Source organism: Venturia canescens, chromosome 1, assembly GCF_019457755.1.
Source record: "Venturia canescens isolate UGA chromosome 1, ASM1945775v1, whole genome shotgun sequence".
Lineage (NCBI taxonomy): Eukaryota > Metazoa > Arthropoda > Insecta > Hymenoptera > Ichneumonidae > Venturia > Venturia canescens.
In genome coordinates, this window is record NC_057421.1 from 16,748,800 (window position 1) to 16,763,912 (window position 15,113).

The 15,113-nt window shown below is 35.6% G+C and overlaps 1 protein-coding gene across 1 annotated transcript in view; it reads left to right on the top strand.

Annotated features, from left to right (window-relative positions):
* Nucleotides 1-12,269, top strand: part of LOC122419435 (headcase protein) — a 141,464-nt gene extending 129,195 nt beyond the window's left edge. Inside the window, exon 5 of the mRNA XM_043433980.1 lies at nt 21-12,269. Coding sequence (XP_043289915.1) covers nt 21-194 — 174 coding nt within the window. The 3' untranslated portion in view covers nt 195-12,269. The remainder of the gene's footprint in view (nt 1-20) is intronic.
* Nucleotides 12,270-15,113: the final 2,844 nt, after the last annotated feature.

The following is a 15,113-nucleotide window of genomic DNA, read 5'->3' on the forward strand; positions in this document are numbered from 1 at the left end:
TTTCTTTCTATCTGTTATAGTGCAACAGCTGCCAAAAGCCTCTGATTTATCCCCACCAACGGCTGAACTTTTATTCGGATTACAGTCGCGTATTTCCGTGTCCTCATTGTCGCGCGGTGGACGCACATTTCGTAAAGCCCCTTTCAGCTTGCTACACACGCGAGCAGTTCCAGCTTTACAGTCAGTGGCCGTAACCATTAGAGAAATTGGCGATTCGTCACTCTTGCGGGCTCCTCGGCGATGAGAACGACAACGATAATACGCGTATACTAAATTCCATAAACGATAAACTAAAGACACGAAATTCGACGATCGGAGGCTCCCGATTTTCTGTCGATTGGGCGAAAATCCTTTCCTCCGGTTTAGTCATGGATATGCCCTGATTCCGAGGATTCAACAGGAAGAAAAAAGAAGAGAAAAAAATCTCGCCTCCGTGACGATTTCGAGTAGCTGTTTTTATTTTTATTTTTTTTTTTTAATTTTTTAATTTTTTTTATTTTTTCACACCACTCCAGCATCGGAATCCGACTGTTCATTTTCTGTTATTTCGAGTGTAATTCGTCGAGAAAAAAAAAATGAACGTCGCGAATCGAACGGGTTGATGGAATTATTGAAACGCGTATGTCATAAGAAAAAAGGAAAGGAAAGAAAAACAAATAGAAAAATGAGAAAACAAAAAAAATTTAACTATCCGCCGACGATTACGAAGGACGAGAGTCTGATAATGCCACAGGCAAAGCCAACCGTCTAAATAAGTTAGTCGAATTATAAATAACAATTTATAAGCGGTAATAATACCTAAACCAACTTAACTCACACACATTTATATATATACATATATATATATATATATTGTACGAAGCCACCTTTGTTAGGGCGTTTTTAAGAGAAATACGTGGAAAAGACGAAAGGAAGAAAAAAAAATACTATTGTTTGTTACTTAGATAATCGATAAAGTTGTTTTCATTTTCAACATTTTATTAGTTTGTACTGCGTTTAGGCGAGCATCGTTGTTTTGTTTGGTGAATAACGCGACGCCCGATTTCTCACGAAAATAGTTTTTTCCTCTTGTGGATCTCTTGAATTGGGATTTGAAACAAATGAATCCGTAATTTTCGAGATTTCCGACGACGTAAAACATTTATATTGTCTTTGCTCGAACGTACAGTTCAGTAGATTCAATGAACTCGATGAATATCGAGAAGCCTATGAAGAGAATATGCTTTTCAAAATATTGATTTTTGATCATGTCCTAGTTTTTTTTTTTTTTTTTTTTTTACATTCTTCTTTGTTAAATTCGATTCAATTGAAAACAAGCCTCTTTAAATGATTCACGTCCTCCTCGACTAAATGAGCAGCGAAGGGGAACTGTTTCCAGGCTCTCGATTATCGAAGTAAACCTCCTCACATAGTTCACCGCAAAAGTACTAGCAAATAAACTCCAACAAGGTTCTCGTTGAGAGAAAAAAAAAATAAATAAAAAAATCATTTATCATTCTCGTTGGTCGAGCGTGAAACCAGGAGAGATTGTGGTTTGTTCTTTGGCCAGGAGCTCGTAGCGCCATCTCGAAATCTGTTCGTACGAGGCACAAAGCACGGGAGGCGAATCAAAGGAGGAAAGAAGTGAGAATATTGAATAACAAGGAAAATGAGGAGGGAGCGAAGGAATGGTTGGAGAGTTTGACGGGATCAGCGCGAGATTGCGAGTTGAAAAATTTCGTTTCGGCGATGCTGGTCGTTGCTGAACATCCTAGCGGCCTTCCCGAGGAACCAAACCATCCCAACCTCAATCCTCGACTTTCCTAATCGACGCAACGACCCAATGAAGAGAGAAAAAGTAATACAAAAAAGAATAATAATAATCGAAACTTATGTAAAGTCCTCCGAATCGAAATAATTTTGATTCAGAGGTAGTTTTTATCGACCATGCGTACCTCTTTTATGCTTTATCGTGATAACGTTAATGACAGAAGTAACCTACCGTCGTAGGAGAGCAGTAGACTAGCAGCTGAAGTCGAAACACCCACGACAGTCCTCGTTTTCGTTCTGAGATTAAATGACACACGAAACAGCTAGTCCTGGTCGGTGAATACTGCGCTCGATGTTTTCTCCTAAATATGATTCTCACATTTCACCAAACACGAAATCAACTCGGTTCGATATCCACGGCAGTTAAAGTCTTTCCTTTATCCCGAAATAACTCATGCTTCTTAGGAGAAAACTTCGTATCGCTGTGAAAGCTCTCATTGCGGATCATTCCGTCGGTGTGTCATTTCACCTCAATGACGAAAAGGTCACGATCGCGGTTCGCATCAAGCTGCAAACAAACAAACAAAACACTCGTGCACATATGATACACATCGCAAAGCAACTTTCAAAGCCCTTTGACATTGAGGAAACAGAAGTTTGAACGTAAATTCTGCGGAATATATGCGGGAATAATAGATAATGATACACACGTGAGGGCTAACGAATATAGTACGTCATTTAAGTCATTGAATAATGTAGCGCTCTCACAGATTCACACGTACGATTGGACGCAAGATTTCGGAAAGGAGAGTGGACTTTGTATTCTTTTTAAGCTCACCCACCATTTCTCACAGTGCCAAATCCAATTTTTTTCCGTATATTCATTTTTTTCGAGTGTTTTTTTTTTCAATTGCACGTAAGAATTGAAAAGTCGATGGGTTGCTGAGGGTCCATCCATTCATTTTCGAGCCTTCTTCGACTCGTCGTTTTTTGCTAAAAATTTTTCAAATTAATATAATCCAAGGAAACAATTAAATGTGCTATTCAGCACGAAAAAAGCTTTGAAATTCAATTCAAATGGTTCAATCAGTGAAAATAATTTAATTAAATCCTCATAGTCATGCGATATCATGTTTTTGTTTTACTGGCAATGGGCAAAATACGAAAAAAAAAAAAATTCGCTTTAAATATTTCTGACGAATCTACCGAAGGAGGGCCGATATTTCTTTAATTCTTAGCGATCTCGAGTACTATCGGCATCAAATTTATTTTCCCCTGTGTCACGTATTTTCGATTCCTTCGTTTTAGTTCTCTCCCTCAAAAGGATTTTTACATTCTCAAATCTCGAAGTTTCTTTTTTTTCTATTTCGCATTTCCACTTTTAATGTATGGCGCGACGGGAATGTCAAAGGAGTTAAGATCGCTGAGCGAGGTAATTTAGAATTTAAAAAAACGATTTAGAATGTAAGTCGAAAGAGTGAATTAAAACATAAAACAACTCTTCGGTACAGACACCGTACTATTACATTTAAACAGAGTGAATGCAGATTGCGAAGCAAGAATAACGTTATAAGAATTATACGTATAATAAATGAGTGTTTTTCGTTGTTTTTTTATTTCTTTTTTTTTTGTTTTCCAAATATATATATACGATCTCTAATATAAGTAGGCAGAAGGAATAGAAGTTCATGATTAATATCTCCACTGGGATCCAGTTTAGTCTTTGAATTGCATCAGGTGAGTTTCGAATCTTCGTAAGATTCGAAATCCTGAGGGTTAATTATTGGAAGAAATTTCACGATCGGGCTTCGACTCCCAGAGTGAAATTTCTCCTTCGAAGTTAAAAATATTTTCGTTTCTGTGGAAAAAAAACAAACAAACAAACAAACAAACCTACAGTTGAGGGGAATCACGCAGAAATGTGAAGAAATAAGATCACATTGACCTGTAGGAAATAGTTTTCGAAACATACGATCCAACGTAATCAGAAGGTTTTTTTCAAATTTCGAAAAATACCATGATAATATCAAATTGACTTGATGTTTTTCGAAAACCGAGTATAACATACACGAACACGCATACATTGACGCAAAATAGCCACGTACATACACATTTATACAAACATAATAACACCTACATCATCATAATGATTTGAAAAAATTGATATAGCGACAGTTTTTTGTATATCTAATTGAAATTTTTGTATATCGAATGTATGAATACGTATGTTTGCTCTAAGTGTAGGAAGGTATTGCGGATATTGGTAGGATTACTTTTTTACTCCAATCACCATACGATTTTGTACCTTTTGCTATAAAAACTTATACATATATAAATAGATTATATATAGTATATATTACGAGCTGCTAACGCGACTCTTGAACATATATTTATAAATATAAAAGTATATAGAAATATAAATATATCTGCACGTATATGTATTTATATACACGGTGAGAAATGATAATTGATCATATTCGTGTATATTCATAGGTATACGTGGGATGGATATGATAATTTAATCTACGTGTGCCGTAGAGGACGTTGGTTTTATACGGGGAACGATAAAATACTTCGGTAACGATTTCATCATCATCGACGTTTCGTTGAAACTCCTTAAAGCGAAATTTTCCTCATTGAAACTTGACGAGTAACACGAATCACTCACCGACTTGTGTTTCGGGCTTTATCACGATAAAATGAATGCTGGAAATAACGGTAAAGAGTCGCGAAAGCGTATCATCTTCCAGGGTCAATTATTTATTGATTCTAGTCCCGCGATAAGCACACTGGGCACTGGAAAATTCGACTCGTTCCCCGATCCAGCCTCGTCCGCGTCGAGACGTCGAGCGTGGTTTCAACAAATAATACAAATTAAAACAATTCGTATCGATGTTTTTAGGGAGCCCGACGGATGTTTAGGCACTTTTGATTTTTTCGGACGGAGTCACCGCTCACGGGAATCATTCGAAAAGAGGATTTTTCAATTTTATTTCTCAATGTCAGCACATTCAATTACATCGTTTTCAAAACGTCTGGAGTACAATGAAAAATCTTTTTTAAACACGACGAAAATCGATTGCTTAGCAATTTTTTGTTTCTCGTAAAAGATTCAATCTCATTCATTGATCATGAAAACTGCAATTTATTTTGACAAAAAATAATACTCTTTCGAGAATGAAGAAAATTCACTTTTGGCATCGGAGAGGTTATGAATAGTTGAGATATGAAGAGAGTTTAAAATTATAATCGATGATGGAATGCTTAAATTTCGGGACGACCGAATGAGTAAGCAGAAGTACGAGTCTGTGCTAAAGTTTCGAATGGAAAATGAAGCAAGCATGATGTCGCAGGTTTTTTATATTTCTACAAAATTTCATCCAAAGGCACGTGGGCTAATAGTCACGAGTAATTCTAATATTTATATTCATATGTATAAAGTGAATTTAAACACAAACTTAACAAATTGAAATGATCGAGTCACCAGAAAAGGCAAAAAAGTATAAAACACTGTTTCGCAAATTTTTTATTATCGGAACCATTTCGAACATCACAAAACGGACGAAATTGAAAATAATTCACTCCAACACTCTGCACCGATCGGAAAAATATCCGTAAATCCGAGTCTCTTAAGTCGATCGATTGGAATTAATAAAAAATACAAGATCGTCCCAAAAGTATGAAATTCTATCGTTAGGCTATCACAGATCGATTCATCAGCTCGATACAAACCCGGATACGTGAATACACAGTCGCTTGACGCTCGAAATATTTCGTGGATGTTTATTATTATTAATTAATATAAATAGATATATAAATATATAAATATATAAATATATATATATATATATATATATGAATATATGAAAATCCATATATCTAATTGAGATAGGATAAAAATGAAATAAGAAAATAGTTAGGGCTTATGAAAACGATTTTGAATTATTAAGATTCTCAGCTGTGGTAGACAACTATATTTGTTATTCGAAGAACTCGGCAAACACGATGAAACGTATACATATGTTTAGGTAGGAATATTGTGCGATGATGATTCAGTAATTATTTAGTAAACGAATGAAACGATCGATCCATTTATATGAATAGAAATATTAAGTGCGAAATACGAAGGAGAGGAGAGTGTAAAAGGTAGAAAAAAAGGAGCAAAAAAGAAAAAAGAAAAAAAAACATGATGATAAGATACACAAAAATACACATATGTCGATGAAACAAAGACACAAAATTTATTCGTCCCTTTGATATAGTCGTTTTAGTAGATTCATAATCGTAGTTGATCTTGTACGTACGATTTAGCAACGATTACGACGATTAAATCGTTTCCATCCTCGTTAGTTAAAAAAATCGTAAAACATTGTTTTTTGTTTCAATTCGATAATATTGTATACCAATGAATAATGGTAGTCGAGGGATAAATCGTTCAAGATCTGATTAGTGAATTTTTTCAATCAAGTGTCGCGTGTATAAAAAGCATTGGAAGCGAATCCGCGCCCGCGATTATCAATGAAACTTTTGAAGAAAAAGTTAGTAATTCGAAAAGTTCGATTCGTGCCCACTCAGCACTGTTTTTCGAAAGAAACCATCTCAAATGAAACCAGAAAATAAAACGCATTTCAAGATTTATCGAAACGCTAGGAGACTTCTGACATTTGTTCCAGTGGAACAATTTTCTTCGACAAAAGCCATCGACGATGCTTTTTTCAAATGAAAAAAAAAAAAAAAAAAAAAAAAAAAAAATTTTAAACCGAGCAATTTCTCAACCCGTTGATTCGAGTGCACGAGTTGAACTTTTTCACAGTCTCTTGAAATATCGATATCCAAGTAGCTCGAAAAATCTTGATTACACTGGGCCGTAACGTTCTGGTAATTTTTCTCCAGTGATCGAAAATCCTGAAGACAATTTTGCGATCACTTATTAAAGATATGGCTAAATATGAATATGATTTCGGTTAATAAAGTGGCGCCACACGTGTACGATCGAGAAAATAATTATTAGAAACTTTCATCAAAAAATCGGAATACCGAGAATACTATCGATTTAAAATATCTGGCTGAATAACGCGTCAGCTCAATTCAGATTAAAATGCCAATGGTACACATCGTTCTTTCCACGATTAGAACGCCACACACACACATACACACACACACACACACACACACACACACACACATACGGATATACACACACGTACACACACGTACACGGATACACAAATATAAATATATTTCTGTTTTTCGAACGCTAAATACCTCAGGTGCGCTGTATTATTGTGTGAAAAGACAGATTAGAAAGAAGGACAGAGGCAGTAACGCGCCTGGTGATACGAACAGGCAAATATCCCATCGATAAACGTATTTCACGTATGTACAAATCTCGAAGCTGTGCATACCCACCCGAATCCCAGAAATATTATAATCGACGCATAACAAAAAGAAAAGAAGGAAAATGAAAATGAAGAAACAGGAAAAAAAGGGAAATGAAAAAGTAAAAAACTAACGTATGAAAAAACCTTATTGAAAACACGAAATAAGTGATGATAGTGCATATATTCGTATATATGTATGTCGAGACCTTCGCATGGCGTGAATTGACGATTGTCCATTTGTTCCGTTCGGATGATACGAAACGATGGCACGGCATTCGATCGTCAAACGTTTCCACTTGCTCGTCAGCTCCAACAGGAAATAACGATGACGTCTTTTTATCGAAACCGAACGATTTTTGGGCCATCGTAATTCTCGTCCAGCCCCGATTAAGTTTTCACAGATTTAACCCCTCATGTACCCCGAGTTGCAAGCACCCACATGTTTTTATATGGACCGAACAAACGAAGAGAAAAATGCGAGTAAGAAAGAAAAAATAAACACTATCCACGCGTCGTACGATAATCCAGTATTTCGTATATGTCGCTATACCCTGGATACACGATTTATGTACAATTTTCCCGTTGTTACTGGTTAGGCAAAGAGAAAAGTCAACGAATATGAGCACGAATGCACGAGAAAAAAAAAGGGAATCGTTGAGAGAAAACAAATTTTATATCGCTAACGCTACTACAGGCAAGCGATTTGAGTTTCAAGTTGTGATTGGCATACGCGCGTTGCTAACTTTACACATCGGACCTCACTCTCGTTTCATATCTTATTTCAAAGTATATAGAGTACGATAAATGAAAAGAAAATGAAAAAAAAAAAAAAAAAAAAAAAAAAACAAATATCTGTTGAAAATTATTCGTTGTTGAAACTCGCAAATCTTGCAAGCTCGAAACTACATTTTGATAAACTTTTTATTCCTCATTTAATACTGATCCGTTTCGAGTCTCGAATTCGAATTTATTCTCATTCATGAAATTTCATACTACTTTCTCATGAGTTTATTTCTTACAGGAAAAATCTTGGTTACTGATCTCCAGACTTTTTACTTTACTAAAAATTCCATTCGTTTCAACGAACGCAAAAATTGATAAAATTTTATTTTCCTCGATGCAGAGCTGTTGGGATTGTAAAAATAGAAATTGGTTTTGGAGAATTGAAAAAAAAAAAAAACGGTGGATGATTCAACTGAGTAGGAGAAAAAAATTATTGTTCGCTGCAATCGAGTCTCGGGCGTTTTTATTTGCCATATGCAATACAGCCAAATCAGTCAACTTCAATGGTCGTTAAATTACTGAAAAAAAATCATGACGAAGTAACAGAACGGAACAAGCGGAAGGACGCCCGAGAACTTGTCGGAAATTGAATCGTCTTGAATAGCTGGCAAAGGTACAAATGTACATAGGAAGATAATTGTTATATTGTATATCGCGGTCTCTCGATTTATTGTTTATGTGTCAATTTTATTTTCGTTTGTTTTATCAGACTATAAACGAAAAGAACGAAACCACTGGATTGGTTGCGAGAAATGAAAAATAACGTAAAATGCTGCAATAGCGCGCGTATATCGATATTATAATGCGGAGATATGGAAAGATGGAGAGAATTAGAAAGAGAAGAAGGATGAAGAGTGTTGAAAGTGAGGGTGTTTTTAATAATATGAGGAGTTTCCATTTTTCTTCACGAAACTAAAATATTCATCAGAATAATCGTTTTTATTGAAAATTCGAAAGCGAGTATCCGTCAGTAATACCATTTCGGCTCATTCTAATATAGCCACCGAATTCTCTGTAGGAAATTCCACAAAATATATATACGTATAAAAAAAAATATATAAATATCTATCGTCCTTGATCGTACATGAATAAACTTATACCCAAATAAAAGCGTCGTAAATAATCGTATTGATCCAGGTACACCGTTGATTTTACATTTTTCATCTCCTTCGACATTGAATTTCAATCTAGAAATAGGTTTTTCAGGTCCTCGCGTTTAATCAATTAAAATCCCATATAGAATGAAATTTTTCTTCTCTAGCATTAAAACCAATGTCTGAATGTCGTGTGTGGATGCGCTACTTCCCTTCAAATTCAATCGCAAACTAAAGATTTCGTAGGAGGAACAGTAGTCGAGCTTAGGCTTAGGAGCATCGATATATCCTTATAAACTCATATTATCCCTTGAAATATACCATAACGTAGCTTCTCTCGCACTATAATTAATTATAGTGATGACGATGGCAATTGCGCACTTGCCTGATTAAGATATCGGTAAATTTCATGCAAAAATAATTACTATCGAGGGCTGCAAATATCGTGGCTGCGAAGGGTGATCATTATTTTATCGCGATTGATATTTGATGAAAAAAAAATAAGAAAAGAGGCGAATTACTATCAGTCTTTGACGTGAAATCCAAAATGAAAATCGACATTCGATGATCCTACGTAAGTTCGAAAAGCAAAAAAGCAATTGATGCAAAAAAATTGTAAATTTTTAACGGAAACTGCGTTTCTGGCGTAAATTCACTTATTTCGATAAGTACGGATTAAGGGGTAGACTTTGAATTAGACTCTTACGAAGAGCACGAGCAAAATTAAACATACGAAATGAAGTAAACGTTTTTGTATTCATTAGACATAATTGGGCATTTTAATTCGGCTGTGTAATGTGAGTAAGAGAGGAAAGAAAAAGTGAAATTATGTAAAATTAAATGTCAGAGAAAGGAATTTTGAGTGAAGAGAAATTTAGATTTGGTACAAGCCTCGAAATTGGTAGGATAATTTTTGTACTCTATTTTTTTAACAATCGAGTGTCGATCATTAGTTGTGAACGAAATATAATTCGGCGGTGAATTGGTAAACTATTTGGAACTGATAAGTATTTCTTAGATTATTCTAAGCGTAATGTAAAAACGAGTCATAATTTTATCAAAAGTGTTTCTTTAAGAAGTTTTTATTAAAAACGTAAGTGAAATCAGTTGTCAAAAAATTTTCATTCATATTTAATTCAGAATAACTGAAAATACTTCAGTTAAAAATATTCAATCGCAATAAAAAAGTACGAAAAACTCGTCGCTCGACATGAATACTTTGAAAGAAAGCTTCATCAGCGTTAAAGTCGAGTTCGACACGATCAAAAAATCGCGAGTGCCCATAAGACGAAAATTTAACATTTTATAATTCGCAATGTCATCGACATCAAAAATAACGTACTAAATTCATGAAATTATCTTTAGTATAATCACCATCAGAATTAGACGTATTCATACATAAAGGATAACAGCGTTCGTTATCCCACATTTTTTAGTCAAGCCTAAAACTAATTAAGTCAGCGATTATTACGAATATGACAAAGAAAAAAAGGCAAAAACAAATCATTTGAACGCAAAGAACGGAAAAAAATGAAACTGAAAAAAAAACTAATGAATACCGATCGGACGGCAGGCATGGAATCGATCCAAAAAATAGTAACAAGTTTTTTGCAATGCAAATCATGCTGGTAGTGCGGACCAAACGGCGACAACTGACAGAAGTGAAAGAAGCATAACGAAAAATAAATGCCGCTCCATCGGAAAAATGCAAGTCGTTCATTGTATAGTCGTTAAGACGTAAGACGCAAGAAAATGGCCTGTATCGATCGAACGCCCATCATTTTTAACACTTCAATAGATATTTTTTTCTCAAAATCATTAATAAACTAATTCTTTAACAGAAAGCATGATCAATGGAAAAAAATATTTTTTGCAAAGACGAAAAATAATTTTTTTTTTTTTTTCAGCAGAACCCCATTTCATAATAATTACAATAATGAGAGCAGGATTTAAGGGCTTCCTTGATATCCCTCGTTCATTTCTGCGTTCGATTGCGAAAGGCCCATGCCAAAAAAGCGCACCGTAATTGACTGCGTGGTATTCAAAAGCTATACGCTAACTTTTAAGTAATTTTATTGAACAAGCATATTGGCCATTCAATGACGTCAATCTAAATACGTCTTTTCGATGCAATTTTTACATGAACTTTTATTATTGTAGGTCGCGGGTAGGAAGTCGAATCTTTAGAGCCCGGGACGGTGAACGTGGTTGCGCAACTTCCTTTAGGCTTAGAATTTTTTCAGTTTCATAAGTCATTTCTTCACTTTTCTCCACATTGATGTGTCACAAAATGTGAGTTTTTTTTATCTTCTAATATCAGTATAGTCAGAAGATTTTAGAATTGCAGAAAAGCGCAGTTTTAACTGACGGTTGAACAGGATGTACGAGCGTCGAAATGAATTGTTTTCGGTGCTTTTTCAACCAACTCTGCAAGCTCAAAAACGTGAAAAATAATGTAAGATTGCAAAAATGGGAATAATTACGAAAAAATTTAAAGCAATTAATGTGATAGCTTCTCCACGTCTTTTTGCAGCCGTTCCGTGCTCTATCCGACTCCTCGCAACTGACTCGTCGGGAGATTTAGTCTGATTTGAAAGAAAACGAAAAAAAATAACGAGAATCGAGCCAATCGAAGGATTTGCGAATCGCACTGCAAAGGTATAAAAACACCAGTAGTAACACAGCTTTTATGTGAATTTTGCGTGTAATTTTCGGGAAGATAACCGCGTCTTTTTGTGGTCAAGTATACGCCCATTTATTCATAAATTAGTCGCATTAATCTGTCATCTCTCGACGAGAGTAAGGCGAAAAAATATTCGACGAGGATAATAGACTGCACATTTGGACGAAAAGGAAGAAGGAATTCGCTGAAGTTGAGAAAAAAAAAGCAGGAGTTAGAGAGACAAGATGTCATTCTGAGCTCGGAGCTTTACGAGGGCTTTTGTATTTACACCATGTGAAAACAAGTGTGATGAAGCAAGAGTGGTTTTAATAATTGTAGTCGGTTGCGATTCTCCAACATTAGGGATAGCTTAGATCATAGAACTCGAAAGGTTGGATAATAAACCAAAATTTTTCATACGAATATATAAGCGCGTTCCTCATTTAATCTGCATGTTTGTGAATTTGTCGAAATATCCGCGTTAAATAATGCAACGATTCAAGACAAATTGCATTAGCTTTTTGGGCAAATGGCGCGGATTTTTACACCTTGAATTGTTTCTCTGTGTTTGAAGGAGAGCGAAAGTAAAAAAGAAAAATTTAAAAAAAAAAAACAAAAAAAAAAGAACAAATAAGAGTTTCAAATCGATTTTAATTGCTGTCGCGTTGATAAAAATAGTGGCTCGTCGTAGTGGCGCCCGTATGCGTGTGTCGCGTGAGTGTTGAGTGTACGGTATCCTCTCATCAATGAATAATTCCTTAAAACCGTTTTTAAAATCCCACTAATTCTATGTACACCGTATCTCGATGTTTTTTCATCTGTGTACCAAAAACAAAAAAAAAAAACAAAAAAAAAGGAGAAGAAGAAAATAAAATACAAAATATCGACGATTTATCCAAACGGTATTTCCCAAATGATATAAGATTGCGATGATACCTCTGATAAACGAAATTATTGGTCCACGTAAATTCGATTGACTATAACGCAGAGCGAAATGAGAAGATTCGAAGAAAATACGAAAAACTGAGCCAGCTACGTAGCAAGTGACCAAAAAATTGATGGATTATTGAATGTGTAATTTTACTTTTTCGAGCGTCGATGAAAGGAGTGATATAATTACGGCATTGCGCGGTATTTCACTCCTTACGTTTCATCTTCGCGGAGTTAATTTCATTGAAAGAGGCGTCTCGAGGACTCGGTGAACGAAGTATAACGTCTTTCTTGTCCGGGGGTACGGACAGACGTTTGCAACGGACTGTTCCATATCCCCGCGAATCTCTTTGAGAGAACGCACGTTTCCTCGAGATGGATATTCACCCCACATTCACTCAATTTTTTTCTCGATTCCCCCTTTCTTGCTACTCTATCGCAGATCAAACGCGAAGAGTATCGACGAAAGCACTCCCCGGTAGAGCTCGAAGTCTGCCACGGGTCCCCCTCGTCTCATCGTTCGATGAATTTTCATGCAGGCAAAGTAATAACGAACAGTCGAAATAAATGAGGCTCCAGTAGCTGGCTACTTTCGCACGTTCTTCAACAACATTCAGAGACCTGGCTGCGTACTGAGGTTCGAGCAGAACATTTTACTGGACGATGCTGAGGTCTCATGCTCTCGCGAGTTATTCCCCAAATTTTAGGAGAACATTTGAAAATAAGAAGTAAATGAAAATGTAATACGTCATGAGAATTCTCACTTTACGATACAATAATATCGCTCTACGTGGTGAAAATAAAATAAAATAACTCTAATAACATATATCGGTAACTCTATAATCACAATTATACATGTTGGCAAACACACTTTTGTTTTTTATGGGAAAGAAAGAAGAAGCTATTGAAAATAGAGTTTGAATGGTATGTAAAGAGAAAGAATCAGATCAATAACACCCGATACAATATCATCACGAACTGGAATTGACATCGTGCGCGAGTAGGATGTTCTCAAATCCTCGAAACCAAAGTAAAAGACAGCAAAAGCGAACGGGGCATCTGTGTCCATTTACAATACCTCCCGCCCTCTCCCCCATAAGAGTACAAATTTTCTAATAAAATAATATAACTATATCGAGAAATGGATAATATTAGAAGAAAGGAAGAAACAAAGCAAAAATAATAACAAAGAAATGAAAATAATAAGAAATAGATGAAAGATACAACAGAGCGTGACAAAATAATGAATTAATCGATACAATTGAATTTAACGAATAAAATAAAAGAGAAAAAAAGGATAACGAAGAAAAGTTGGAAACATACGGACACACACACAAAATGAAGAAGAAAAAAAAAAGGATTTCACAAGAAGAAATAACAAAATACTTATTATTATTGAGATGGAGAGAATGAAAAGAGTAATAAGAGATACAGATAAGGTTTAACGATGTTTTCTCTGGTGTAGGAATTATTACACGATAATTATATTGAATAATAAATTATTTATAAGGGTACGAAATAATACCTACGTGACAACTTAATTAAGGGTTTACAAGCGTGCACACGCGTCGTACAAGGGGCCGATGGAAAATAAGGAAAGAAATAACAATTGCGAATACATAAAGAATAAAAAAATAATATCCCAACTGATCTCCGTAGCGTCAGATCTGGCTATGTGTACGAAGACATTATGGTAAAACAAAAATCATATACTTACAGACACGGAACACACAAATAAACTGATACACCCTGAGTACGAGACAAACGAAGGAAAATTGATTCGAATCGATGAAAATAATACGGTTACCATGATCGACCTGTATCCTAAATAATATTAATATGTATCGTTGTTTTGTGAGGAAATGAAAGGATGCCAACAGACGGAGGTATACACACACAGCACTAGAAAGAAATATAGAAAAATTAAGTAATAAGAAATCCAATTTTCTTCTTCCCACGCGAAACTCTCTATCACCGCATATATACAAAGGTATGCAAAGATGGAAAGAAATGAAAAAATCTAGTTAAATTCTTCGTTCATGCTCCAAGATCGAACACACAGGGACTTAAGGCGGCCGGAATACGAAACGTCATTTTAGATTGTGAAATTCCTATGATACATGTCTCGTGCGAATCCTCGGTCCGAAAATATGCTGCTGGAAGGCGTGTATCGGGAGAGAGGGAGCTTCCACGTTCGCGTGTAGTGCGTCGAAGCTCACTATTTGCATCGAACATTTGACCCAAAACGCATCCTCGTGGAACCCCTTGCGGGCAACATTTAACCAATGTCGTCGCGATCTCACGCGTTTATTTACAACGCCCTTTATAACGACGATTGCTCATCGCTTCATCGTAATTGTTATTGACCCACGAGATAAACAGTTTCAATGTAAAACAACTTCCGCGCACTTGTTTCACACTCGAAAGCCAATGATCATGCCGTTTATGCCATAACGGCCGTTTGTGCCAATAGCTCTAACAGTTTGCTATGTCTCATGGCGTAGGCGTTTTGTA